This window comes from Artibeus jamaicensis, unplaced genomic scaffold (genome assembly GCF_021234435.1).
Source record: "Artibeus jamaicensis isolate MK-2021 breed Jamaican fruit bat unplaced genomic scaffold, CSHL_Jam_final contig_477, whole genome shotgun sequence".
Taxonomy (NCBI): domain Eukaryota; kingdom Metazoa; phylum Chordata; class Mammalia; order Chiroptera; family Phyllostomidae; genus Artibeus; species Artibeus jamaicensis.
The window spans coordinates 6326520-6353199 of NW_026521854.1; the positions used below are offsets into that span (position 1 = coordinate 6326520).

Below are 26680 nucleotides of genomic sequence, written 5' to 3' on the forward strand. Positions count from 1 at the left end.
TTTGCGTCTCTCGCGAGAGCTGCTGTGCGAAGCATCCTGGAACATGTAGTTTGTATTTGGAGTGGCTGCCACTCCCGAAGGCTGTAAGAAAAGACGACGTCTTTTGGTCCACGGGACTGAGAGCAGACATTACCAGTAGGCCCAGGTTTTTGTTCCTGAGAGGAAGGCTCCATGCGTCCCCGCAGTGTCAGGGCATGGATGGCCAACGGGGACTACATCTCCCATTAGGCCAGGCGCACTATAACTTGCCACCTCAGGTGGCGCCGGAGCATTGTGGGATTGGATGAGTCTCAAGATGGACAATCGAGATGTTGCAGGTAATAGCCCCCGCCTCCCTTCTAGTGTCGGCCTGGGTTCTCCAGACTACACGTCGCTTATCTGCCTTCCGGCCGAGCCTGCAGCAACCTGCCGGCCCCTTGCCTCAGCCTCTGGGTGACCGGAAGCAGCAGGTTCTGCGCCTCCCCAGTCTACGAGCTCCCAGACCCAGTTGCTGCCCCAGCCCCGGGGCCTGTTTTGCTGAGGGCGTCTGGCTTCGGTAAAGCCGGACACAGGGTCTGCCCTGCGTCCGCTTTTCGGAAAAAGACACCTTTTAAGGCTTTTCCGAGCGCCGCTTCCCGAAACCCCAGCAACTTTGGGATCTCCTGAGCCCCTCTTTTCGCTGCTCTGTGGTCTGTGTGCTGCTTTCTGGAAAAGCTGCTTTTCCAAACTGCTCTCAGACATTCCTGGATCTTTCGAGCCTCCATTTGACCACAAACCTTACCTTTCCCTCTCTTCCAGCCCTAGTCACCCCAGATTGGATGCATTCACCCATTCAGCAAACACTGTGCTGGGCGCTGGGGATACAGTAGTAACCAAAACAGAACCCTGCCTTCTTCAACTGGGGTGTCAGACAATGCACCAAGAGGAAATATTTAGAGAGTCATATTATGAGAGTATAGGGCTGGAGGCTGTTGAGATTGGGTGGTCAAGGAAGGCCTTTTTGAGCAGAAGACATTTGAGATGAGAAGGAGGCGTGCGTTACGGAACAGAGCTTTCCACGCAGGAGAATGGCAAGTGCGAAGGGCTTGGGGTGGGGAGGGAGGCTATCTCTGGCAGGGCCTTGAAGATGGACTTTCAAAATTTGGATTTTATTTTGAGCCCCATGGGGAAACTTCAGGGTGTCTTCATCTCTACAGCTTCTGCCATGTCTGAAGTCATCATCATCTTTTGTTTGCAGACAGAGAGCCTCCTAATTGGTCTCTTTGCTGCCTGCACACCCTCTCCAATCAGTAGCCAGAATGATCTTAAAAATAAAATACCTGCCCTGGCTGGCATAGCTCAGTGGATTGAGCCTGGGCCTGTGAAGCACACGATTGAGGTTCGATTCCCAGTCGGGGCACATGCCTGGGTTACAGGCCAGTTCCTAGCAGGGGACTCACGAGAGGCAACTACACATTGATGTTTCTCTCCTTCTCTCCTTCTCTCTTTCCCTTCCTCTCTAAAGATAAATAAATAAAATCTTTAAAAATAAAAATTTCTATTAGATATTATCAGCTTAATACTCTCTGATACTTGCCAAAGACCTTAAGTAAAACCCAGATTCCCTTTCTTGCACCTTCATTCCTGGAACCATTCACTCAGGCCACACTGGACTCTCACTGGTTCTTGGATGGACCAGGTTAACCCAGCCTTTGGTTTTTGCATCTGCTCCTTTCTCTGCTCAACTCATTCCCTGTGTGGCTTTTTGGGAGACTGGCTCTTTATCGTTATGGTTTCAGCTTAACCACTCCCTCTTCTAATAGTTATTTTTTGGTTGCCCTAGTTATAAGTGCTCCTCTGTTATTCTTCCTTACCGTTTTTTGGTTTCCAGCATAGAGCTCTTATCATGATTTTGCAGCTACTTCTTTACAAGTCTTTTGTCTCCCCAGCCAAACATGAATTCCACATAGGCAGAGGCCCTGTCTCTCTTGTTTAGCACCTAGCACAGCACCTGTTACATAGCTTAGTAAATGTTTGCTGAATAAATGAATGAATAGATGTATGAATATCAGCTTGAATGTAGCAGCTGCTAGACACATATTTGAAGCAAAGGTGATTTCTCATGTGCTTCCTTTCTCTCCCCAGGAAAGGCTAACCGGTGGTTTGGGGTTGCTCCTCCCAAGTCTGGAAAAATGAATATGAACATCCTTCACCAGGAAGAGCTCATTGCTCAGAAGAAACGGGAAATTGAAGCCAGAATGGAGCAGAAAGCCAAGCAGAATCAGGTGGCCAGCCCTCAGCCCCCGCATCCTGGCGAGTAAGTGCTCCCTGAGGCTGGATTGGGGTCTCAGAGGATCACGTGCCGAGGGTTTTGCTTATGAGAGCAGTCATAGTATATCTGCAACTGATCACAGCCTAATGGTGCAAGGATAGACACAAGGGATGTGTGGGAGCCCAGAGGCTGGCCTGCCAGCTCTTTCAGGAGTTTTTACTGCTGAAAACCTGTGGGCCAGGTATCAGGGGCATAGTGCAGAGTAGAAACTCAGACTCTGTCTCTGCCCTTATGGGGCTCACAGTCTACTAGGAAAGGGGATACCCGTTCAACCTCCATTGCTGCTGGTAGGTAACATGAGGCATTGTGTTCCCACTGTGGAGGGGCAGAAAAGACTGCATTCTAAAGGTCTGGACAGAGCCAGTCATTGAGGAAGCAGGGAAAGACCTCCTGACCAGAGGCAGGAAGAGGAGAGTCCTTTGTGTGACAACAGCCCAAGCTGTTATGCCAAAGGAGCTATTCAAGAGGCAGACAGGAGGTAGCTCAGGCAGTGTTTATCCCCCTGCCTGTCATGAGAAACTCTGTGGGTACCCAAGGGTTTAAAGCAGGTGGGGTGATCAGGGTAACAAAATCTAAGAATTTCAGGCTGGAGTTTGACAGTCAGAAAGGCAACCCCTCCCTATGTGGTCTGAAGTGTGGATCATGTGAGCCTTCCACAAAGTTCTGTCCTAGCTCTGACCTTTTCTGAGAATCTGGGGCTTCTCCTTAAGAGCAGGATTTAGACCTTATTTTTGTCAGAACCCAGGGCCTGGCACCCAGGAATGTGGGGACTGGTTGTTGACAATCCCTCGGTGGATGGGTTCTTATTTCTGGGGTTAATGGAAGGACTTATTCCAAAATGGGAAAAGTCTTGTAGGATTGCTTCCAAGAGAGTCACCTAGAGACTACTGGATCACAGCTCTGGGATCAGGCAGCTGAAAGGGAACATCAGGTTGGTTGGTGTGGGGTACAGGTAGCTGTGCAAGGAGATTGTAAAAGCAAAAAACACCAACATTTAAGTTTTATTGCTGGAGAAATAAACAATTCAAGTTGCCTCAAGACAGTCATTTTTATAACATTCCCTTCTCAGGTCTTTGCTTTGTTTTACGAAGTTGTGATCAATTTTGTGTGCTGCTCTCCTCCCTGATACATACTTTTTCCATTACCTTGAGAGAGAGAGAAAGAGAAATATCAGTGTGAGAGAAACATTGAGTAGTTGCCTCCCATATGCTCCCTGACTGGAGATCAAACGGGTGACCTTTTGGCAACAGGACGATACTCCAACCAACTAAGCCACACCAGCCAGGACTTTCCCACCCCACTTTTTAAAACAAAGAATTTTCCCTGAATTACAAGTCTTTAGAACCATCAAAGTTTGGGGTGTTGTTTTTTCTTTTATTATTTTAGTGAGAGGGAGAAGGAGGCAGAAAAAGAGGGAGAGAAACATCAATGTGACAGAGAAACATTAATTGGTTGCCTTGAACCTGCAGCCTAGACATGTACCCTGACTGGAAATTGAACTGGTGACCCTTCAATCTGCAGGATGACACTCGACCAATTGAGCCACACTGTCCAGACCTAGAGCCATCATAGTTTTTAATTTTTATTTATTCTTACTGAGATATAATTCACATGCGATAAAATTGATTTTTTAAAGATTTTATTTATTTTTTAGAGAGGAGAAGGAAGGGAGAGAAACATCAGTGTGTGGTTGCCTCTCATGTGCCTCCCCACCGGGACCTGGCCTGCAACCCAGGCATGTGCCCTGACTGGGAATCGAACCGGTGACCCTTTAGTTCGCAGGCCAGCACTCAGTCCACTGAGCCATACCAGCCAGGGCTGACTTTTTAATTCTTAAACTGTACAATTTAGTGATTTTCATTTACTCACATTGTTGTGCAAGTATCATCATTATCTGATTACAAACATTTTAATACCCCAAAAAGAAACCTCATACCCAAGTAGTCATCACTCCCCATCCTCCCTCCATCTGCCCCTGGCGCCCACTAATTTAGGTTCTTCCATTTTTCCTTTCTTTCTTTCTTTTTTTTTTTTTTTAAGATTTTACTTATTTATTTTTAGAGAGAGGGGAAAGGAAGGAAAAAGAAAGGGAGAGAAACATCAGTGTGTGGTTACCTCTCATGCTCCCCCCACTGGGGACCTAGTGCACAACCTAGGCATGTGCCCTAACTGGGAATCAAACCAGTGACCTTTTGGTCACAGACTGGCACTCAGTCCACTGAGCCACACCAGCCAGGGCAAATCTAGTTTCTTTCCGCATGGATTTACCTATTCTAGATATTTCATATGATAGGCAGCCTTTTGTGTCTGCAGACATAATGCTTTCAAGGGGTCATCATATTGTAGTGGGTGGGCCATGTTTTATCTGTTCACCAAGAGCCAACCTTTTTAAAAAAATTGTTTATTTCTTGAATTAGGGAAGAAAGAGAGAGAGAGAAAAACAATTGATTTGTTGTGCCAGTTTTACATGCTTTCTTTGGTTGATTCTCGCATGTGCCCTGACCAAGAACCTACAATCTTGGCATATTGGGACGATGTGCTAACCAACTGAACTACCCAGCTAGGGCCAGAGCCAGCCTTTTTAACGTCTGCGTAATACCCGTACCATTTGTTTCAGGTGGTTTCCAAGCGGTGTTCATTTGCTGGCTCACTACTGCTCTGAAATATCTTCTTCTGTTGTCCCCATTATCTTCCTGTCCCTCCCGAGGGAGGTACACAGTGTAAGAACTTGGCCAGGGTCACCGGAAGGTCCTGCTTGTTTAACACCAAGGCTGATTATCAGCAAAATCTTCTCTTTCATATAAACTAACTTTCAGTGCCTTTTTAAAACTTCGAAGGTGACATAATCATGGTAGAAAATTAGTCATGACCCTGCCATCCAAAGACAAGTACTGGTTGCATTTTGATGGATTTTAACAATTTTTAGTTCATTTATATTTTGACATAAATACAACTATACTGTAAATATGGTTAATATCATGCCTTTTTGTTTTTCATTTAATGTTGCACTTGATTGCTTTATCTCTAAAATTTTAACTCTTCAGGGCTCCTTCATCTGCTCTGTGGGTGTCCCATAATTTATTTAACCAGTGCTTCTTGTTGATTACTTAGGTTGTTCACATTTTTAGTTCATTAGAACAGATTTCTAGTAAAAGTTAATTTTGAAGGAAAAAGGTTAGACCTGTGGGCTCCCTGAGTTTTTGCTAACTATTGGGTGTTTCCGTCTGTTAGATTGTTGCTCCACTTTGAGAAGCAGTATGTATGAGAGATTTTTTAGGTTGGGGCAAGATGGTATATTATAATAGAAAATAGCCCTGGGTGGTGTAGCTCAGTGGATAGAGCTCGGGCCTGCAGACCAAAGGGTTGCCAGTTTAATTTCCAGTTAGGGTACGTGCCTGGGTTACGGGCCAGGTCCCCAGTGTGGGGCGCTTGAGAGGCAACCACACAGTGATGTTTCTCTCCCTCTCCTCTTTCCCTCTGTCTAAAAATAAATTAATTAATTAAAAGGAAAATAGCAGTAAGATACATTCTATGATCACAACTTTATTTTCTCCTGTTTCTAACTTAGGGGGCAAATCAAAGAAGTACATCAGTGTGTTAATAATAGGGCTATTGAAAGGTGGGAAGACTTGGGATTTTTTCTCTCTACTTTCTCTGTTTCTATTTTTCTACATTCTCATTTGCTTATATTGAGCCTCTACTACTTCTATGATAGGGAGAAATGAATTAAATTAAACCTTCAGGCTCCTGGTTTTGCTCTTGTGCTGATTTGTTAAAAATAGTTTTTAAAAAAATTTTAAGTAAAACACATTATTTGCAAAGAGAGATAGAAAATAATGACTATATATAATTCTCCCACCAAGAGATTGCTCTGGGTGTTTTCGTGTGTGTGTGTGTGGTCCCCATAGAAGTACTGGACAGTCCAGGTCCACACATACACATGCCATTTTGGAGAATTCTAAAGTCTAGCTTGGAAGGCAGACATGGGAGCCAGTCACAGCCCAGATAATTGGTTTACAACAGGTCGGAGAAGGGCTGTGCTGGAAGAGAGCAGGGGATTCTGAGTCATGGAGGCCATTTGGACAGGGCCAGTCAATGTTTGGGTAGAACTGACATAACATATGTGGCATTGCTTTGACTACGACAACAAGATCATTCCCACCTCTTTACTCTGAGGGTTGCTCTATGCACTCAGCAGTTCCCAGACATCTTTGGGGGCTGATTCGGGTTCCACCAAGTAAGAACTTGGGTGAGTGTGGATCTGAGACAATCAAGGCATGCCCCAGCCCCTCCACTCAAGGTTTACCCTCTCTGTCTTCTGTCTTGGGTCTAGAATTGCGAATGCGCACAACTCTTCCATTTCCAACAAATTTGCCAACGATGGCAGCTTCTTGCAGCAGTTTCTGAAGTTGCAGAAGGCACAGACTAACACAGGTGAGTTCTGTTTTCCCATCCTGTCTCCTCCCGCTCAGGCTCAGGCTCCAATTCATGCTGCCTACTATCACCCCCTAGGATCCCTCGCTTCCCAGAAGTGGCAGGTCCAGCTTCAGACCTGTTCCTCTCATCCCCAGAGTTCACTGAGCACCTCATTCAACTCATCCCCAACTAAATACTCTGAGGGAGAGCACAGACCCTGCGCTCAAGGTGCTTACCCTGTAGGAGCAGGACAACCTAGGTTTTAGTCCAGGGGCATGGACACCGGGACTAAGCAGGTCCAGGGCTGTAGGACCAAGGCTGTGGTTAGAGTAGCAGCTCAAGTGTGAGCAGTAGGGGCCCCCTTTCATAAATGGGGAGGTGCCTGGCCCACAAGAGTCCATGAGACATGCCAGATGTGAGAATAACTGCCCACAGGAAGCACATTCATAACTATGGCGGTGCAGTTTACTATCAGAGCTCATTTTTACTGTAAGAAAGTTATTGGTGAAAGAGCTGACCTTTGACTTTTATCAGGTTTCCTGAGGAACAGCTTAAAAAACTTAACTCAAGGCCAAATTCACCCACAGAAAGGGAGAACAGGCTGCCCTTCATCACAGGGTTGTGGGTCACAAGCTGTGTTTGAAAAGCCTTGTTCCAGCTTTCCATTGACAACCAAAGGGAATGGTTGTGAGCTGAGTGTGGGATTTAGGTCTCATTTGGAAGAGCTGGTGTTTCCCTGAGCGGTCAGTGTAGGTGTTAGGGACGCCTCTGACCAGAGCTGCTGCTTGCAGAGCTCTGTGCTGGATAACCAAGAGGTCATGCCTCTGATCCTCAATGTCCTCATTTGTAAAAAGGGGGTGGTATTTTCTCTGGGCCCCCACCACCTGTCAGGCACTGTGCTGGAAGCTGAGGTCCCAGTCCCCAACACTACTCAGATGAGGAGACGGAAAGGTATACTACAGAGCTACAGCACAGGTGTCCTTCCTTTCTTCCGAAGATGCCCCACCCAGCGTGCCCAGCGCACCACCTCGAGTACTCCCTCGCCCCGGGAAGAGGCCTCCCCTCATCAGCAGCCCATTGAGTCAGGTGAAAAACTACGTGCACGCCAAGCAGCTGCCCCTGGCCAGTCGCCCCAGTGTATTCCAGTCTCCTGATGAAGATGAGGAGGAAGACTATGAGCAGTGGCTGGAGATCAAAGGTAAGGTGCAGGAGCTGCTGGCCTTCTTCCACCACAGCCATCTGGCACCGTGGGCAATCCCTGGTCAGCAGGGAAAGCATGGCCAGGAGTTTGGGGTGCTAAGGAGTCCAGTCAGGTGAGGCCTTCTGGGTTGGGGAGGGGCTGAAGTGTGGCTTCATCCTGGGAATTCTGGGACCCAGCATCTTCCCCACGGCTGGTCCCCAGCCAGGACAGGCACATCCTTGGTGAGTGTTCACTTTCATCCTCCTACCAACACAAGAGGAGGATTTCCCATGGCTCCCCAGCCTGGGTGCGTGCCCTCTGAACCTTCTGAGACCCAGAAGCCCATTTCTTAATGTGGTTACCTATCCCTGCCAGTTTGGACCAGAGGTACAAGCCTGCAGGTTGGAGAGTTTGCTCTCCTGCCCAGGGAGAGATGGTTACTGGCCTTGGGTGAGCCAGTCCAGGCCCTAAGAGGTATAGGAGGGCAGAGGGTGACAGTGGTGGCACTCCTAATGCTTCTAGCCCAGTCTACTTTCAAAACGAGGCCTCAGTGCCACCTGAGCCATATGGAGACTTAGGCCACTTCTACCCAGGGCTGCTGGCATGGTCATGTCACCCTGACTGAATACAGACTGAAGCAACCATATGGTCTTCTGTGACAGCCTGTAAACCCCTTACTCTGGAAGAGGATGCCGGCTTCAGGCCATGCATCTGGGCAGATGAGTAGCCAGCCTGAAATTCTGGAGCATTAGAACAGGCCCGGGAGGGGGTGGTGTTTCTTCAGGAGCCCTGGCAGCTCCAACTGTACCCTGCCATGAACCACCACTTTACAAGGGGTAGTGGGTGTCTCGAGGCCCTTGAGGCCTGTTAAGGCCTGCTATTGATGAGGCCTCAGGAGAGCACCTGTGCTTATAAATGGCAACCAGGTCAGAGTCATTGTCAGGCACTCGGGAGAAGGGAGAGGTCTCGTGTCCCTCCTGTATCCTCATAGCATCCTGGCACCCCAAGCAACAAGGGGAATAAGATTGGCTATAGGCTCAGTGTCTAGCTCCATCGCCAAGAAGAGCAAATATTCCTAGGCACTGACTGACAGGGAGAACTTTCTCCTGGGAATTCTCATAAAAGGGACACAACTGTATAGTGTCTTATAGATGGCCTCAGAAACAGGTCAACAAAAAAGACAAAAGTTCCACGTGGCTCAAAGGGGAAGCTAATACAAATACAAAAATATGTTTTCGTAGTTCTGTTCACTGAAAAAGCCCCAAGATAATCAGTAAGCTTGTTGCAGTGAGTATCCCTAGCACCCAGATGGTGGTCTGGAAACACTTTCGCACTCACAAAAACCAGGACTTCTTGGAGAATGGCTGGCACTAAGTCTGGGCAAGAAGGGTATGAGATGACCTGGAGTGTCCTGGTACAGCAGATAGCAAGGAGGCCAGCAAGAGGCCTGGGGTCATGTCCAAAGGCCTCGGGAGCCAGCTTGAAGAGGCTTCATCAGCTGTAGGGAACTGCTTCGAGCAGCGTGGGATTATAGCTCAGCCTCCACATGGAAAACCAGTGGGGAGTGAGTGGCACACAGGATCACGCCCACAAAGAGGTTTTTTACGTAGAGGCTGAGCTACATTCCCACGCCACGAGAAGCAGTTCCCCACAACCAGCCACAGAGGGGACACTTGAGCCTCTATAATGACATTAATTGCAGTGGATTGAAACCCATCTGATGTGTTTATAAAGCAGAGTTTGTAATGATATTTTAAGAGAACTTGTCATCTTTGAAGGATAGAAGGGAACCAATTTATTATACTGAATACTGGTAAATAAAGAAGACTTAAGCATTCCCCCCAAAAAGGGGGAGGCTGGCTATGTTTTCCGACATCTCCCTTCCAGCCTGTGGATCAGCTCGGCCTCTGGGAGGCTCACACACTTCTCTCCCGCCCAGTGTGTCTCGTGAAGACTGTTTAGACCAACTCCCCTCTCGTCATGGTGCTTTGTGCATGGACCCGGGACGCCTGACAACCTCCTGCATTTCACCCTCTTCTTCCCCTACCCCTCTGTCCTTGTGGTCCGTAGAGAGAGTGTGCCTGTTGACTGTGGGGTGTGTGAGTTGAACCCCAGTACTGACAGCCTCCTTAAAGTTTCACCCCCAGAGGGAGTCGAGACTCGGAAAGTGATAGAGAAATTGGCCCGCTTTGTGGCAGAAGGAGGCCCCGAGTTAGAAAAAGTAGCTATGGAGAACTACAAGGATAACTCGGCATTTTCGTAAGTATTTCTGGGAGGGGGAAGACCACTGCCACTTAATGCTCTTGCCACACAGTAGTACATGCAGACGTTCTTGTAAAACTCTTGTGGTATATAGACTGGGGTCAGGGCTGGGTGCTTGCTTGCGTGGGCCAGACGCTGTTCCAAGCACTTACTAACTCACACCAAAGGTTGCTAGAGGCTCCAGTACTTTTGGGCCTTGTCAAGGTGTCTTTGCTTGTCAGCTTGCTTTTGCATAACATGTCTTAAGAAGCTGCACAAATCCACCCATCTTCATTGCTCATCTTCCATTCTCTTTTGCAAAACTCCTCTTCAGGTTTTTGCATGATAAGAATAGCAGGGAATTCCTCTACTACAGAAAGAAGGTGGCTGAGATAAAAAAGGAAGCACAGAAGTTGCAGACAGCTTCTCAGAAAGGTGAGTGGGTGGGGTGGGTGGGGGGGATGAGAGGTTCTGGGGAGGTGTGTGGACCCCTCATGGGATCAGCGTTCCTAGAGGGTGCTGTGGCATGGGGTAGCACTGATGTCCTAGGTCTGTGCCTCCCCTGGCAGCCAGGGTCAAGCCGGGGCTGATGCCACCCTCCCCACCAGTGCTCTGAGGAGTCAGGGAGGAGAGGCCCTAAGGGCCAAGGTCAGGGTCATGTTCAGGAGCTCAGCCCTATACATGCAAAGGGGGAGAGGGAAGGTTTGTTAGCCTTCTGCTTCATGATTATTTTAACAACTGTTAATGAGCACCGACCAACTGTAGAGAAAAATGTAGTGCCTGACACTTGGGGCAGGGGCTAAGGGGACTGGGGGACAGAAACAATCAGCTGGTGAGATCCTGATAGAATGAGTGTTGGGATAGGGAAGAGGCTGGATGATTTCCAGCTGTAGTGAAAATCGAAGCCAAGTGCTGGTGGGTGGTAGAGATTGGCGTTTAAGCCTGACATGGGCCACAGAGGTCAGTCCATTGTGTCTTCTGTGGCTCTTTGCCCTGACCTCCCCAGGAGGAGGGCCAGGCTCGTCTCCCCATGTGACCTGGCTGGGCAGCACCCCTCAGGAAGACCAAGGTGGGAGCTCCCATGTTCCTTCTGGCCTTGATGCAGACCTTCCCTCACATTCTGCTTCCATATTCCAATATGTGTCCAAGGCCCCCCAAAATCTGTGGGTGTGAAGGGGCAGAGAGCGGGGGCTTGAAATAGGTTGTAGTATTAACTCTGTTGTTTGGTCCCAGTTCAGTAATCTGATTCCCATTTGCCTGTTTTTCTTTGTATTGTTCCTAAAATAAACCCCTCTTGTTGCCTATGGGGTTCTTAGCAGAAATTAGGCTGTTGGGTGTGTTGAGTTGAGCTCAGTACTGACAGCCTGCTTAAAGTTTCACCCCCAGAGGATGAAGAGGTCAAGAACCTTGCAGAAAAGTTGGCCAGGTTTATAGCAGATGGGGGTCCCGAGGTGGAAACCATCGCTCTCCAGAACAATCGTGAGAACCAGGCATTCAGGTAAGGGGGGACCCACTAGGAAGGTGACCTCGCACCATGGTCACAGACCCACAGACAGAGGTCCCCTGCTGAGGGTTTGGTGTGGTCCTGAGACAGGCTAGGATGTCCTGGCAAGAAGCTGGCAGGGCTGGGACTCAACTTTAGGAGTTTCTGACCCCAGAGCCCAGCCTTGCTACCTGCAGGCATTCCCCAAATGCAAGTCGCTGCCCTCACATCCGAGGTGGGTGTGAGGGGGGCCTGAGGACCTTGTATTTTCCTAGGTGCCTTATTGAGAAAGTCTCTAGCCCTTGTCCGGTTCCCTTTGTAACAGACAGCAGCCCCAGGCCTGGTGAGCCAGGCCCTCCAGCAGAACCTCACAGAACTTTGTTGCTCCCTGTGTGTGCTCTTAGGGTCGCATCTTTACAATAAGGGAATGGCAGGAAAGCAGGAATGTGTCACCTCAGGCTCTGAGGAGTGGAACTCACCTGTGTGTAGGTTCCACAGAGGGGATCGGACAATTAGTGACTTCCCCAGCCAAGAAGTCACACCCAGCCCTTCAGGCTAGGTCTGTTCTCCCACTCACTCATTCATCGGTGGGATTTAGCACCTGTTCTTTGCCAGGGGAGGATGGAGGGCAGTTGCTGCTGCAGGATGTACTGGCAGAGGCTTGCAAGGTGGACACTGAACCCAGCATGGGGTGATGCATCAGTGAGGACACTTTTGACCACAAGTAACACAAGTCCCTACTCAGTTAGTGAGGAGATGCGATGGTGACTACAACAAAAAGTTTAGGAGCAGCAGCCACTAGGGCTGGTTGATTTCAAAGGGTCTAGACACCATTAGGGACTCAGGAAGAAGGAAGTGGGAGTGAATGTTGGGCAGCCAGCCAGCACGTCTCCTACATGTAAGCCAGCAGGAGCTAGATGCAGAACAGTGGAGGGTGTCCAGAAGGACCGCCACACAGGAGTAAAGCTGCCGAGATGGCGGGTACTCTGCCAGTGTGGCTGGGGTGTAGGGTGAACACTGGCACTCGCGGTGCACACAAGCTGTGGAGCTCAGCAGGGCCAAGTTGCAGAGGGTTCAGGTGTTTATTGAGAGCCTTTGGAAGGTCTACATAGGGAATGATGGGATCAGCTGTGCTTCTAGGGTCACTGGCCACAGTCGTGCACGGTAACCAACCATGGAAGATTGAGGGTTGAGGAAAAGGGGATTGGGGAGTGCTGCTGAGGGGTTCAGGTGTCCCTTGTGGAGCCGTGGGATACATGGGTCAGGAGCTAGAAGCTCAGGAGACCTGGGATCTCCTCAGGATGTTGTGATACCAACAGCCACTCTGCACCACTCAAACCACTGTCTGCTTAAGAGTCTAGTTTAAGCCACTGTACCTTTTTTTAAAAATTACCAAAATAAGTCTATTTATATTTAAACAGGAAACTTAGTTTTGTTTGGGGGGGGGTTAATGATTTCAGAAAGAGTAAAGAGAGAGAGAAAAACATTGATTTCTTATTCCACGTATTTATGCATTCATTGGTTGATATTTGTATATGCCCTGACTAGGAATTAAGTCCACAGCCTTGGCCTGTCTGGGTCTGTGCTCTAACCAACTGAGCTGCCTGGGCAGGAAACTTAGTTTACAGTCACTCACAAGTGGAACTGACTATGAAAACCAATCTCAAGCAAAGTGGGTGAGGCTATGGAATTCTGTCCAAGTGCTTTGAGTCCAGGTGGCTGTCCCTGGTCAATGGGTCCAGAGGTCAGCAGCTTAGGCCCAGGCTTTTTCCTGGGAGTCAATAAACAGTCGGTGCAGGTTCCCCCAGGCCCTCTGCGTGACTGTCACCTCCTCATGGGGGCATTGCTAGCACATGCCCAGCTTGTTGGGGATAGCTGAGTGGAGGGACCACAGTGGGCACTCCATGCACTGGGGAGGAAGGAATGGGGGATGATTGGGTGTCCGGGCCTGCTTAGGGACTGCAATCCATACCACAAGGACTGTTCAGTCTTCATGTGGGGACAGATGTGAGGCAGCTTCTCTCTCCCCCATATGAAATAGCTACCTTGCATACTGCTGCTCTAGCTCTTCCCTGCCCTCCTGATTCCCCACATGGGCCAGGCACACCCCAGTGGCTATGTGTTTTGGAAAACAATTAACTGTTCGCCCATTAATTGTTCACTCATTCCTTTGACTGGTCATCCCATTTCTTGAGATGCTTTCCCCAGAAATAATGTCAGATACAGCATCATCTATAGTCATGAAAAATTAGTAACACGTTGAATGCCCAGCCCCAGTGGACTACATTCCCGTAACTGCATCTCTGACACACCATCCTTGTGAGCCAAGTTGTTCTTTTCAGCCGTCTAGTGTGCTGGCCTCTCACAGGGGAAGAACCTGAAGCAAGCAGGCCGATTAGTGAAAGTGCCTTTGCCACCACATTCCACTGTGTTCTAATGAGAAAGCCTTATGTCGTTGGGTTAAAACGTTACTTAAAACTCAGGGTACAAAAATTAGAATCACAGCTCTGTTCAGATAAATCTGCACTGGAAAAAAAATGGAAGGAAAGACACCAAAGTGTTAACTTTGGTTAGAGGGGAAGGAGGGAGGGTTACCTCTATCAGAGGAGTGATCTAAAATCTCCTGTTCCGACTGTTCATTCCTCCTCCTTCCCTGACAACCATTAATCTTTTTACTGATTTGGTAGTGTTGCCTTTTCCAGAATGTCATACAATTGGAATCATAGTATGTAGCCTTTTCAGATTGGCTTCTTTCACTTAGTGTCATGCATTTAGGTTTCTTCTATGTCTTTTCATGGCTTCATAGCTTTTTTTTTTATCCTCATCCAAGGATATGTCTTTTTTTTTTTTAGTCTTTAGAGGGGAAAGGAAGGAGAGAGGGAGAGAAATATCAATGTATGGTTGCCTCTCGTGCGTCCCCTGCTGGGACCTGACCTGCAACCCAGGAATGTGCCCTGACTGGGAATCAAACCCCGATACTCTGGTTCGCAGGCCCGCGCTCAGTCCACTGAGCTACACCAGCCAGGGCTCAAGGATATGTCTCTTGATTTTAGAGTTTAGGGAGGGGAGAAGGGAGAGAGAAAGGAAATGGATATGAGAGAGAAATATCAATAGGTTTCCTCCTGCATGTGCTCCAAGTGGGGATCAAACATGCAACCTAGGCATGTGCCCTGACCAGGATTTGAACTCATCACTTTTTGGTGCATGGGATGATGCTCTAACCAACTGAGCCATAACTCATTTCTTTTTAGCACTGAATAATATTCCGTTTTCTAGATGTACTACCATTTATTTATTCACCTACCATAGGACACCTTGGTTACTTCCAAGTTTTGACAGTTGTGAAGAAAGCTACTACTATAAACGTCCATGGACAGGTTTTTGTGATTTACCCAAAGATCTCTTTAGGGTAAATACCAAGGACTGTGATTGTTGAAAAGTGTGGTATTTTTAGTTTTAACTCATTTTAGTTTCTTACGAAACCGCCAAACTGTCTTCCACAGTGGCTGTACCCTGTGCATTCCCCCAGCAGTGAGATAGAGTTCCTGGTGCTCCACATCCTCACCAGCATTTGGTGGTGTCAGTGTTCTCAATCTTGGCCATTTCAATAAGTGTGCAGTGGTATCACGTTTTAATTTACATTTCCCTGATTACATATGATGTGGAGCATATTTTCATGGGCTTATTTGCTATCTGTAAATCTTTGGCGCGAGGTATATGTTAAGGTCATTGGTCTATTTTTAAATTGAATTGTTTGTTTTATTACTGTTGAGTTCTGAGAGTTTCTGTATTTTACACTCCTTTATCAGCTGTATCCTGCAAATGTTTTCTCCCAGTGTGGCTTGTGCTGTCATTCTTTTGACATTGTCTTTCATAGAGAAGTTTTTAATTTTAATGAAATCTACCTTATCAGTTTCTTTTTCTTGGTTTGTGCCATTGGTTTTGTATCTAAAAAGTCATTGCCATACCCAAGGTAATCTAGGTTTTCTCCTATATTCTAGGAGTTTTATATTTTTGTATTTTACATTTAGGTCTGTGATCCATTTCTAATTAGTTTTGGTGTGAATGATGTAAGGTCGATGTCTAGACAGTTTTAGCACCGTTCGTCGAAAAGACTGTCTTTGCTGCATTGTTTGCCTTTGCTCCTTTGGGAAAGGTCAGTTGACTGTGTTTATGTGGGCCTGTTTCTGGGTCCTTTATTTTGTTCTAGTGATCAGTTCATCTGGTCCTTCGTCAGTACCACACTGTCTTGTTGACTGTAGCTTCACAGTAGGCCTCGAAGTCAGGTAGCGTCAGTCTTCCAACTTTCAGTATTATGTTGGCTATTCTGGGTCGTTTTTCTCTACATATAAACTTTAGAATCACTTTGTCGTTATCTACAAAATAACTTGCTGGGATTTTTATTGGAATTTCATTAAGTCTAGAAATCAAGTTTGGAAGGTATGTTATCTTGAAGATATGGAGTCTTCCTATCCATGAACATAAAATATCTCTCCATTTATGTAGTTCATTGAAGTCTTTCATCAGAGTTTTGAAGTGTTATTCATACAGATTTTGTACATATTTGTTTGACTTATACCTAAGTGTTTGATGCTAATACAAATGGTATTGTGATTTTAACTTCAGATTCCACTTACTCATTGCTTGTACATAGGAAAGTGATTGACTCCTGTGTATAATTTTTGTACTCTGCAACTTCGCTGTATAATAGTCAGTTCCAGGAGTTTTTGCGTGGGTGTGTGCATGTATGTGTCTGTTCTTTTGTGTGTTTTTCTAATCATGTCATTTGCAAACAAAGATAATTTTATTTCTTTCTTCTCAATTAAAATACCTCTTTTCTTTTCTCATCGTTTACATTTCTAGGACTTCCAGCACGATATGGAAAGGCATTGGTGAAGTGGGATATTCTTGCCTTGTTCCTGTTCTTAGTGGGGAACTTTCCAGGTGTCTCACCATTAAGTGTGGTATTAGCTGTGGTGTTTTTGTAGATATGCTTCATCAAGTTGAGGAGGTTTGTCTCTGTTTGTAGTTTATTGAGAGTTTTTGTCATGAATGGATATTGAATTTTGTCAAATCTTTTTCTGCAGCTATTGATATGATCATGTGATCGTCATTTTTATATTACTTGATTTTCAAATGGTGAACCAGTCTACATGCCTGGTATAAGTCCTACTTACTTGGTCATGATGTATAATTCTTTTTATACATTGGTAGATTCAGGGTTTTTTTATTTTTATTTTACTTATTTATTTTTAGAGAGAGGGGAAGGGAAGGAGAGGTGGAGAAACATCAGTGTGTGGTTGCTCTCACGTACCCCCAACTGGGGACCAGGCCCACAACCTAGGCATGTACCCTGACTGGGAATCAAACTGGCAACGCTTTGGTTTGCAGGCCCACACTGAATCCACTGAGCTACACCAAGCAGGGTGGTAGATTGGTTTAATAATATATTTTTTAAATTTTATTTATTGATTTTAGAGGAAGAAGAAAGGAAAGAGAAACATCAATTTGTTGATTCACTTATTGATTCATTAATTGGTTGCTTTTTTTTTCCCAATCCTCACCAGAGGATATGTTTGTATTGATTGGAGAGAAAGAGAGGCATTGATCAGTTGCCTTCTGTATACACCCCAGTCAGGGATCAAACCAGCAACCTAAATATGTGCCCTGCCTGGGAATTGAACCCACCTTTTGGTGCACAGGATAATGCTCCTGGCCATCTGGCCAGGACACTTTTTTAAAAAAATTGGTTTTTGAGGGAGGAAGGGTGAGAGAGATGTCAATTTGTTGTTCTATTTAGTTATGCATTCATTGGGTGATTCTTGTATGTATCCTGACCGGAGATGAATCCCACAACCTTGACATACCAAGATGGTATTCTAACCAACTGAGCTACCTGGACAGGTCCCATTGGTTCTTTTTGCTAATATTTTGTTAAGGATTTTGACATCTATATTCATGAAATATGTTAGTCTGTATTTTCTTGTACTGTCTTTGTCTGGTATTAGGATAATTGAGTGAGTTAGGAAGTATTCTCTCTGCTTCTATCTTCTGAAAGGGATTGTAGAGAATTAATATAATTTCTTTTTTAAATGTTTGCTAGAATTCACCAGGGAACTCTTGGGCATGGTTCGTTCTAATTTAGAGGGTTATTACTTACTGATTCAACTTCTTTAGTAGAAATAGGCCTTTTCAGCTCGTCTGTTCCTTATGTGAGCTTTGGCAGATTGTTCTACAAGGAATTGGTTCATTTCCCAAGGATTATCAAATTTGTGGGCATAGAGTTGTCCATAGTAATCCTTTATTATCCTTTTAATGTCTGTAGGATCTGTAGTGATGTCCCCTCTTTCATTTCTGTTATTAGTAGTTTATGCCCTTTTTTTTTCTTAGCCTGGCTAGAGGCTTAACAATTTTATTGATCTTTGTTTCCTGTAATTTATACAAATGTCCCTTACCGGGTTTTTTAAAGGGTGTACAAGCATAGTAAGTACATGGTTGTACTATGACCTAGAAGTACAACCAAGAGGCTGCCCTCTCCTTGTCCCTCCGTCCCACTTTAGGTACCAGTATTAGTGGAACTGGGGGTCCTTATATCCCACTTCTGGCTCTCTATGTAGGTACATAGAAACAGTCTGTGGAATTTCTTTGTTGTGTTTTTGTGTTTTTTTTAAATCCTCACCCATGGACACTTTTTCATTGTTTTTAGTGAGAGAAGAAGGAAGAGAACAGAGAAACATTGATATGAAAGAGAAACGTTGACTTGGTTGCCTTCTCACACACACCACATATGGGGAATTGAACCCACAACTTTTTGATCAGTGGGATGATGCTCCAACCAACTGAGGCACACTGGCAACTTTTTTTGTTGTGTTTTGTACAAAAGGAATTTTACAGCATCCTTGAGCCTGCATGTTGCTTTTGTAATAGCACAGCACAGTGCCATGGCACACCCCTTCAGGTTTGTGTATTCAGCAGAGATCTAGCCCCTTCTTGTGGAAGGCCATGTAACCTGTGATACACAAGAGGTTTTCTTACGTGAAGCTAGGCTGTGACTCTTCCCTCTGGTGTGGACCCCAGAGATGGGACTGTGGACTCAGGACATGCATACTCGGAGAGATGCCAGGGAGCTGCAGCCTCTGCTGTTTCTGAACCTAGTGCTACCTGTTCCTAGCTTGGTGTGGGGGGACCCACGGCTTCCAGCAAGGCAGGGGCTTTTGCCCTTTGGATGGAGTCCAGGTCTTCATTTGTTCTGATGTTCATTGTCTTTGTTTTGGCTCCTTTTGCTCTTGACACTGCTCATGGATGCAGCAAAAAAACACAGATATTCTGAGTTGTGCATTTAGGGGCAAATCCTGCCTTTTCTGGCACCAAACGTCTCTTGTACCTCAGGATTTCTTGTGGTGGAGGCACTAGTGCTCCTCTAAGACAGCAGGGAAAGCTTCACAGACCCTGGGGCAGGTCTGAGGAGTTGCCCCCTTTTCCTTGGAAGCAGAGGATCAATGACAATATGACAGGTGCCCGATAAAGATGAGGTTGGGGCTTGGTATGGCCCTTGGCATTGTGACAGGCTATGGCATGTCACATTGTTTCTCAAATTTGGGTAACTACAGCCAACCACCACTGAGGCCTGGCAGAGCAGGAGGTCATGGTGGGGACTTTGAAGTGACCCTGGCTGACCTGGGGGTGCCTGCACAAGGCCCATGCTGCTCCTGCCCCAGCTGACAGTGTGTCCCCCCACCCGACTCTCCTTTGCAGCTTTCTATATGAACCCAGCAGCCAGGGGTACAAGTACTACCGCCAGAAGCTGGAGGAGTTCCGGAAAGCAAGGACAGGCCCCACAGGCACCCAGATGGGGCCTGACCTCTGCCTGCAGCACAGACCCCCTCCTGAGACCCCGTCAGGGTCTGTGCCTCCTACTGCCACCTGTCCTGCTTCATCTGCCCCCTCGCCTGCTATCACCCCAGCTCCAGCTGCCCAAGGAAAGCCAGCCACCACAGCCACTGTGAAGAGGAAGCGAAAGAGCCGATGGGGGCCTGAGGAGGACAAGGTGGAACTCCCACCCGCTGAGCTGGTGCAGAGGGACGTGGACACTACTCCCTCGCCTCTGTCAGGTAGGCTTTGTCAGGAAGTCTGGCATCATGTCTTTAGGGTTTGTCTGTGTCATAGCAGGTATCAAGACTTTCTTCCCTTCTGTGGCTGAATAGTATTCCAGTGTGTGGGTGGATCACTTTATCCTTCATCTATTGGACACTTGGATTGTTTCCACCTTTTGGCAATTGCAGCTAGTGCTGCTTTGAATGAACATGTGTGTACGAGTACTATTTGAATCCCTGATTTCAGTTCTCCTGTGTGTATATCTAGGAGTGGAATCACCGGGTCACTCTACATTGAACTTTTTAAGGAACTACCAAACTGTTCTCTATAGCAGGTGCATCATTTTACATTCCCTCCAGCAGTGAATGAGTTTCAGTTTCTCCACATCCTCCCTGTATTATAGTCATCCTTATAGGTATAAAGTGGGGTAACGCTGTAATTTTGATTTGCCTTTTCATAGTGATTAATAGTGTCAAGCATCTTTCCATGTGCTTATTGGTCATTTGTATAGCTTGTTTAGAGAAATGTCTACTTTAGTTCTCTTCCCTTTTTTTAATTGGGTTGTTCATCTTTTCGCCATTGAGTTGTAGGAGTTCTTTGCGTATTCTGAATATTAACCCCCATTTAAGATATATTATTTGCAAATATTTTCTCTCATTCTGTGGGTTGTCTTTTCACCCTTTTAATAGTGTCCTTTGATGCACAAAATTTTTAGATGAGATTGGGCACGTTCAGGGTGGTATGGCTGTAGACAGATGCACAAAATTTTTAAATGTTGATGAAGTTCAATTTATTTTTTCATTTGTTACCTATGATTTTGGCGTCATATGTAAGAAACCATAGCTAAATCTGAGGTCATGAAGATTTGCCCCTATTTTCTTCTAAGAGTTTCTAGTTTTAGCTTTTGAATTTAAGTATTTAGTCTACTTTTAAACTAATTTTCATGTATGATATAAAGTAAGGGTTCAACTTTATTCTTTTGCATATAGATATCTAGTTGTCTCAGCACTGTTTGTTGAAAAGACTGTTCTTTCCCCCTAAAATGGTCTTGATGCTTTTGTCAAAAATCAGTTGACATTTCAGTAAAGGTTTCTTTCTGGGCCCTATTCTGTTACACTGATTTGTATGTTTGTCTATATGCCAGTACCATGTTGTTTTGACCGCTGTACCTTTGTATTAAGTTTTGAAATTGGGAGTGTTAGTCTTCCAATTTTGTTCTTTTTCAAACTTGGGCTATTTGGGATCCCTTGAAATTTCTTACAGATCCTTAGCTGGGCTGTTTCATTTCTGCAGAAAAACACTTTTGAGGTTTTAGTAGGGATCACATTGAATCTGTAGATCACTTTGGGTAGTGCTGACATGTTAGCAATATTTAAGTCTTCCAAGATGTAAACATAAAGGATGTCTCTTCATTTACTTAGGTCATCTTTCTTTCTTTCTTTAGTTAGTTATTTTATGAAAAGGAGATAGTATTTTTTTAAACTAATTTTGGCTTTGTGTTTTTTTAAGGTTTTTATTTGTTTATTTTTAGAGAGAAGGAAAAGAAAGGAGAAAGGGAGAGAAACATCAGTGTATGGTTGCCTCTCACATGGCTCCCACTGGGGACCTGCCCTGCAGCCCAGGCATGTGCCCTGACTAGAAATTGAACCGGCGACCCTTTGGTTCCCAGCCTGCACTCAATCCATTGAGCTATACCAGCCAGGGCCACTTAGATCTCCTTTAATTTGTTCCAACATGTTGTAGTTTTCATTGTACAAGCCTTACACCTCCTTATTTAAATATGTTCCTAAGTGCTTTTTTCTTTTTGATGCTATTGTAAATGGAATTTTTTTAATTTCATTTTTGGATTATATGTTGCTAATGTTGCTAATCAATACACAACTGATTTTTGTGTATTGATTATATATCTTTCAATTTTGCTGAATTCATTTTTCATGTCTAACAGTCTTTTTGTAGATTCTTTAGGGATTTCTACATGTAAGATTATGTCATCTGCAAATAGTGACAGTTTTACTTCTTCCTTTCTGATTTCAATGACTCTTACTTCTTTTCTTGCCTAATTGCTCTGATTAAGACTTTCAGTGCTGTGTTGAACAGAAGTGGCAAAAGCGGGGATACTTACCTTTTCCTGATCTTAGCTTTCAGTCTTTCATCATTGAGTCTGTATAGTATAAACTTATTTGAATTAAAGTCTTTTTTGTCTGATACTAGTATAGCCTTCCCAGCTATCTCTTGGTTACTATTTACATGGAATTTTTTCCCCTGTCCTTTCACTTTAACCTCTTTGTGTCTTTGTATCTGAAGTGAGCTTCTTATGGATGGCATATAAATAGATCCTATTGTCTCCCTTAAGCTCTAAAGTATTTGCATTCATTCTTGTCATAGAAAGCCCTCTCCACAGGGCCCCCACAGACCTTCCAGAAGGGATTGGGGTACATTCCTGGGGTCACAGAGCTCCTACACTTGGTTTTTGTTGGCAAAGCCCCAGTCATGGGGAGCTAGAGGACCAGAGGACCCCTCTGCTTGGCTTCTCCCCCAGAAGCCACTGTCTGAGGGCTAGTTGTTCCCACCACCCAGATGGGCAATCACAGCATCTTCACATGGCTCAGTGCTACCGGAGCTCCAGTAGAGCTCCGAAGCTAATGCCAAATTAAATGTCAATTACTAGGAGGATGGTTGGCTGCCTCCCCAGGAGGAGCTAACAGAGCCACACACCTGAGTCTTGTACCAGTCTCTGAACCTGTGTATGTCTACACTGGGTGTCTGCCCACCGCCAGGCTTACTTTCAAGAGCCAGTGAGTGTGCATGCACATGTGCTCATCTCTGCTCTCAGGTCTCTGGCTCTGCAGAGACCCAACAGTGTTACCTGTGACTGAGGCCCCTAACCTCTGAATCCGGGTGAACTGATGTGAGGGCCCTGCTGTATGCTCCAGGTGCCTCTGGTGGTTTTTTTTTTTTTTTTTTTTTAGATTTTATTTATCTTTTAGAGAGAGAGAAAAGGGAAGGAGAAAGAGAGGGAGAGAAACATCAGTGTGTGGTTGCCTTACGTGCACACCCTACTGGGGATGTGGCCTGCAACCCAGGCATGTGCCCTCACTGGGAATCAGACTGGCAACCCTTTGGTTCACAGGCTGATGCTCAATCTACTGAGCCACACCAGCTAGGACGCTTTAGGTGTTTTCAACAAGTGGGCTCCTCACTGCACACAGGAGCAGGGTCAGGCCCATGTGTCCATCACTGACTGGCTTGTGTTCTGTTTCCAGTTCAGGACCTCAAGGGACTAGGCTATGAGAAGGGGAAGCCTGTGGGCCTAGTGGGCGTCACAGAGCTGTCAGACGCCCAGAAGAAGCAGCTGAAGGAACAGCAGGAGGTAAGGCTAGAGTGTGAGGCAGGCTCCATAGCTGCTGGTGGCACATTGTCCCTCCACACACACACCTGTGATGCAGTGGTTAGATGGACAGTGAAGAGGCTCCTGGACTGGCAGGTTCCCCATCAACAGCATACCAGCCCCCAGCGGCCCTCCCCAGACTGCATCTGGGCCCAGAGCTCAGGCTCCTCACGCTGACCTGTCATCCCTAATGGCTGGTGCTCCATAGTTACTCCACATTGTGTCTGTGAGCTGTTCACACCCAGTAGTCTTAAATTATTCATCCCGTTCCCTCCAGCATCTAGTCCAGGACAGGCTTGGCTAGTACTGGGCACCCTGAGTGATGCAAAGGCCACTCAGCTGATATTGGGAAGTGTTTGGGTGAGGGTCAGTTTGGCCTCTTTGCTGCTTTCTTGGGGAACTAGAGGCACTGGCCTGTCAGTTCTTGAGGATACCTCACCCTGGCCATCTCTTCCAGACCAGCAGCCCTGTCACATTACCCTTAAGTTTCTTAGGGGTCAGGAACCCAAGTCTCCCTCATTCAGTCCATGATGACAGTGCCCACCTTTGGGTCAGGCAGAGAGGGACCTCTGCCCATCAATGGGGCCTTGCAGAATCAAGGTAGTTCTTAGCACAGGACCCAGTGCCTTGTTGCGCACTTGCTTCAGGCCCTGCTCACAGCTTGTGACACCTACAGATGCAGCAGATGTACGACATGATCATGCAGCACAAGCGTGCAATGCAGGACATGCAGCTGCTATGGGAAAAGGCACTGCAGCAACACCAGCATGGCTACGACAGCGACGAGGAGGTGGATAGCGAGCTGGGTACCTGGGAGCACCAACTGCGGCGCATGGAGATGGACAAGACTCGGGGTACGCCAGAGCATCAGACTGGGGACAGGTCTGGGTGTGGAGCTGGATGGCAGAGGAATCCCCACTCACCTCTTGGCCTATAAGGCCCTGGGCACAAGAGTTAACTTCTCTGTGCCTCAGTTTCCTCAGTAGTAAAAGGAGTGGTGCAGGGCTGCCCTGGGGGAGCAGGGTTCAGGTCAGGGTTTCCACCAGCTGCCTCCTTCCACTGCAGCCACTCCCCTCCTTCCTTCTTTTACCTTTGCTTCCTCTCTGCGCAGAATGGGCTGAGCAGCTGACAAAAATGGGCCGGGGCAAGCACTTCATTGGAGATTTCCTGCCACCAGATGAGCTGGAGAAGTTCATGGAGACCTTCAAGGCCCTAAAGGTGAATGGGGAGTTCCCAGGTATCAGCCCTGCTGTCAGCCTGTCTAGCAGACAGCCTCCTCACACACAGGAGAATCAGGCCCTCTTCCATGGGAGCCATCTGTTCATTTGGGGAATTCACAAATAGCTCAGCTGCCACTTCAGAAACATTTCCCCGAGCTTTGGGAAATCGGGCTTCCAGTGGAGCCAATTAAGTGCAGTGTACAGGCAAAGCATTTCTCAGGTACAAGCCCCCACAGACCAGGCTCCTTAGAACAAGAGCTCAACATTCCTCCTGTGCATGCAGAGACGACTGACAGGCACAAAGCCTCATAGCATAGTTGACCACAGCTGCTTTTTCACACTTTGTATAACAAATCGTCCTTGGAACCTGGGCTTGTCCTTGCAGCTGAACCATTAATTTTATCCATGGTGGAGGAGGCCCTTTTTGTCTTGGTTGCTCGGAAGCACTAAATGAGATCATGGGAACACTGAGGAGGAGGAGCTTAGTCTGAGGTTGGGGGCAGATGGTCTCAGCCAGTGGCCAGTGAGGCCATTGGGGGTATGTTTTGGGTCCTGGGGGATGACAACTGTCTGGCCCTGCAGGAGGGTCGTGAGCCTGACTACTCTGAGTACAAGGAGTTCAAGCTGACGGTGGAGAACATTGGCTACCAGATGCTGATGAAGATGGGCTGGAAGGAGGGCGAAGGGCTAGGCTCAGAGGGCCAGGGCATCAAGAACCCAGTCAACAAGTGAGTGTGGCCCTTCATGCGGGTTTGGGGTAGGGGTTCCCAGAGACACAGGCCCAGGACCCAATGCTCAGGTCTGGTCCTGTTCCTGCACCAGAGTCAGGCCTAGCTGTGCACTCTGATGACTAGTCCAGCTTAGGCTCTTCCCTCCTCCCACAGTGCTGGGTGTGTCCCACATATATGTTCCCCAGCCCAGCAGAGCCTACATGGGCTCCTCAGCCCGACTTTGAGCTGTGGCTGCTCCTGAGCTTAGGCAGGCAGGTGGGCTAGGCCCCTCTGCCCAAGCTCAGGCCCAACATCTCCGGTTGGCACCAGCCTGCTTCCCTGCTCACATTCCCCCATCATCCTCTATAGGGGCACAACTACAGTGGATGGCGCTGGCTTTGGCATTGACCGGCCTGCAGAGCTTTCTAAGGAAGATGACGAGTACGAGGCCTTCCGCAAGAGGATGATGCTCGCCTACCGCTTCCGACCCAACCCCCTGGTGCGTGCATCCCCATCCCCTACACTGTTCTTGACTGGGCCACTAGCTCTATACTGTCCATAGTAATGAGCTGGCAGGGCTAGTAACAGAAGTGTCCCTCATTCCCCAGTCCAGCTAGGGCAGGCATCACCAGCAGTATCCACCACCACTCCACCTGCATTTGAGCCCCTTCTTCCCCCACAAAGCTTGTCCTCCCATCTGAAGGATGTGAGCTCATCTACCCCTAGAAGGTTGTGGGTGGCAGGAACTGCCATCTGTCTTCAGCAATAACCTGCTATCCTTTTATCTTTTTGCCTCCTGCAGAACAACCCCAGACGGCCTTACTACTGAGTATTCTGGAGAAACACAAATGTACTTTCCAGACAAACCCACCGAGCGTTCTTGGACTGTGGAATGTTTCAGACTGCATTTCTGCCTGCCCTTGTTCCCATTGTGTTGAATGTTGTGCTCTGTATTAAAGTCCCAGTGCTTGCCCACTGTGGAAGCCTGGTTGTGCCATCACCAGAAACCCCTCATGTGTCTTCAGCAGCTGGCTGGGCTGGGCTGGGCAGGTGGGATGAGATGCTGTGTGAAGGTACCACTTGGACCTTTGTTTACCTGTTGGGTCTCCATTCACCATCACCCTTGGTTGGAATTGAAAGGAGGGTCACACCTGGACCAGGATGGCTGGCCCCTCCCAGCCTATCACTGCACTGTGGAAGGGAAAATGGGGTGGAGCCTCCAGGGAGGGCCCAGCCTTCCCCAGAGTATGCCTATGCTTCTCACCTTGCCACCAGGTGGCCACCCCTAGCAGTGATGCTGCGGTCCAGGATGCCCCGGCCACCCTGGGCCCTACTTGTATACACTGTGACTCATGTCTTTGTGGGACAGCTGTGTGCTAAGGTGTCACACACCTAGAGGATAGGAGGCGGGTGGGTGGCCTGCGCCAAGCAAGGCGTGTGCTGAGAGCCACCTGTGTCTTCAGAGCTAGCACCTCACATTTGTGCAGAAATACTCAGGGGTCTTGTCCAGCTGCAGTCATTCTTGAAGTATCAGAGCCTGGGAATTTGAGGGGCCCACAACTCACTGATCTGTTTCACACATGCACCCAGTGTGTCCTGTTCAACCTGTATAAGTTCATGGGCTTGATTCAGCTAGTTGGGCTCCTGGGCCAACTAGT

General features: G+C 47.1%; 1 protein-coding gene across 2 annotated transcripts; it reads left to right on the forward strand.

Moving 5' to 3' along the window:
• The first annotated feature begins 8 nt into the window (after nucleotides 1-8).
• SUGP1 (SURP and G-patch domain containing 1) lies at nucleotides 9-26022 on the forward strand. 2 transcript variants are annotated; one of them, XM_053668044.1, is made up of 14 exons: nucleotides 9-317; nucleotides 2104-2275; nucleotides 6624-6724; nucleotides 7704-7904; nucleotides 10022-10145; nucleotides 10462-10562; nucleotides 11502-11625; nucleotides 19366-19721; nucleotides 22968-23074; nucleotides 23769-23946; nucleotides 24204-24310; nucleotides 24895-25040; nucleotides 25392-25521; nucleotides 25825-26022. In XM_053668044.1, exons 1-14 carry the CDS (start codon nucleotides 284-286, stop codon nucleotides 25849-25851), a joined length of 1908 nt encoding a protein of 635 aa, XP_053524019.1. In that variant the 5' UTR covers nucleotides 9-283; the 3' UTR covers nucleotides 25852-26022. The 2 variants fall into 2 exon arrangements, with proteins under 2 accessions (XP_053524019.1, XP_053524020.1); XM_053668045.1 differs by lacking the exon at nucleotides 9-317 and adding an exon at nucleotides 804-1049.
• The last annotated feature ends 658 nt before the right edge of the window (nucleotides 26023-26680 follow it).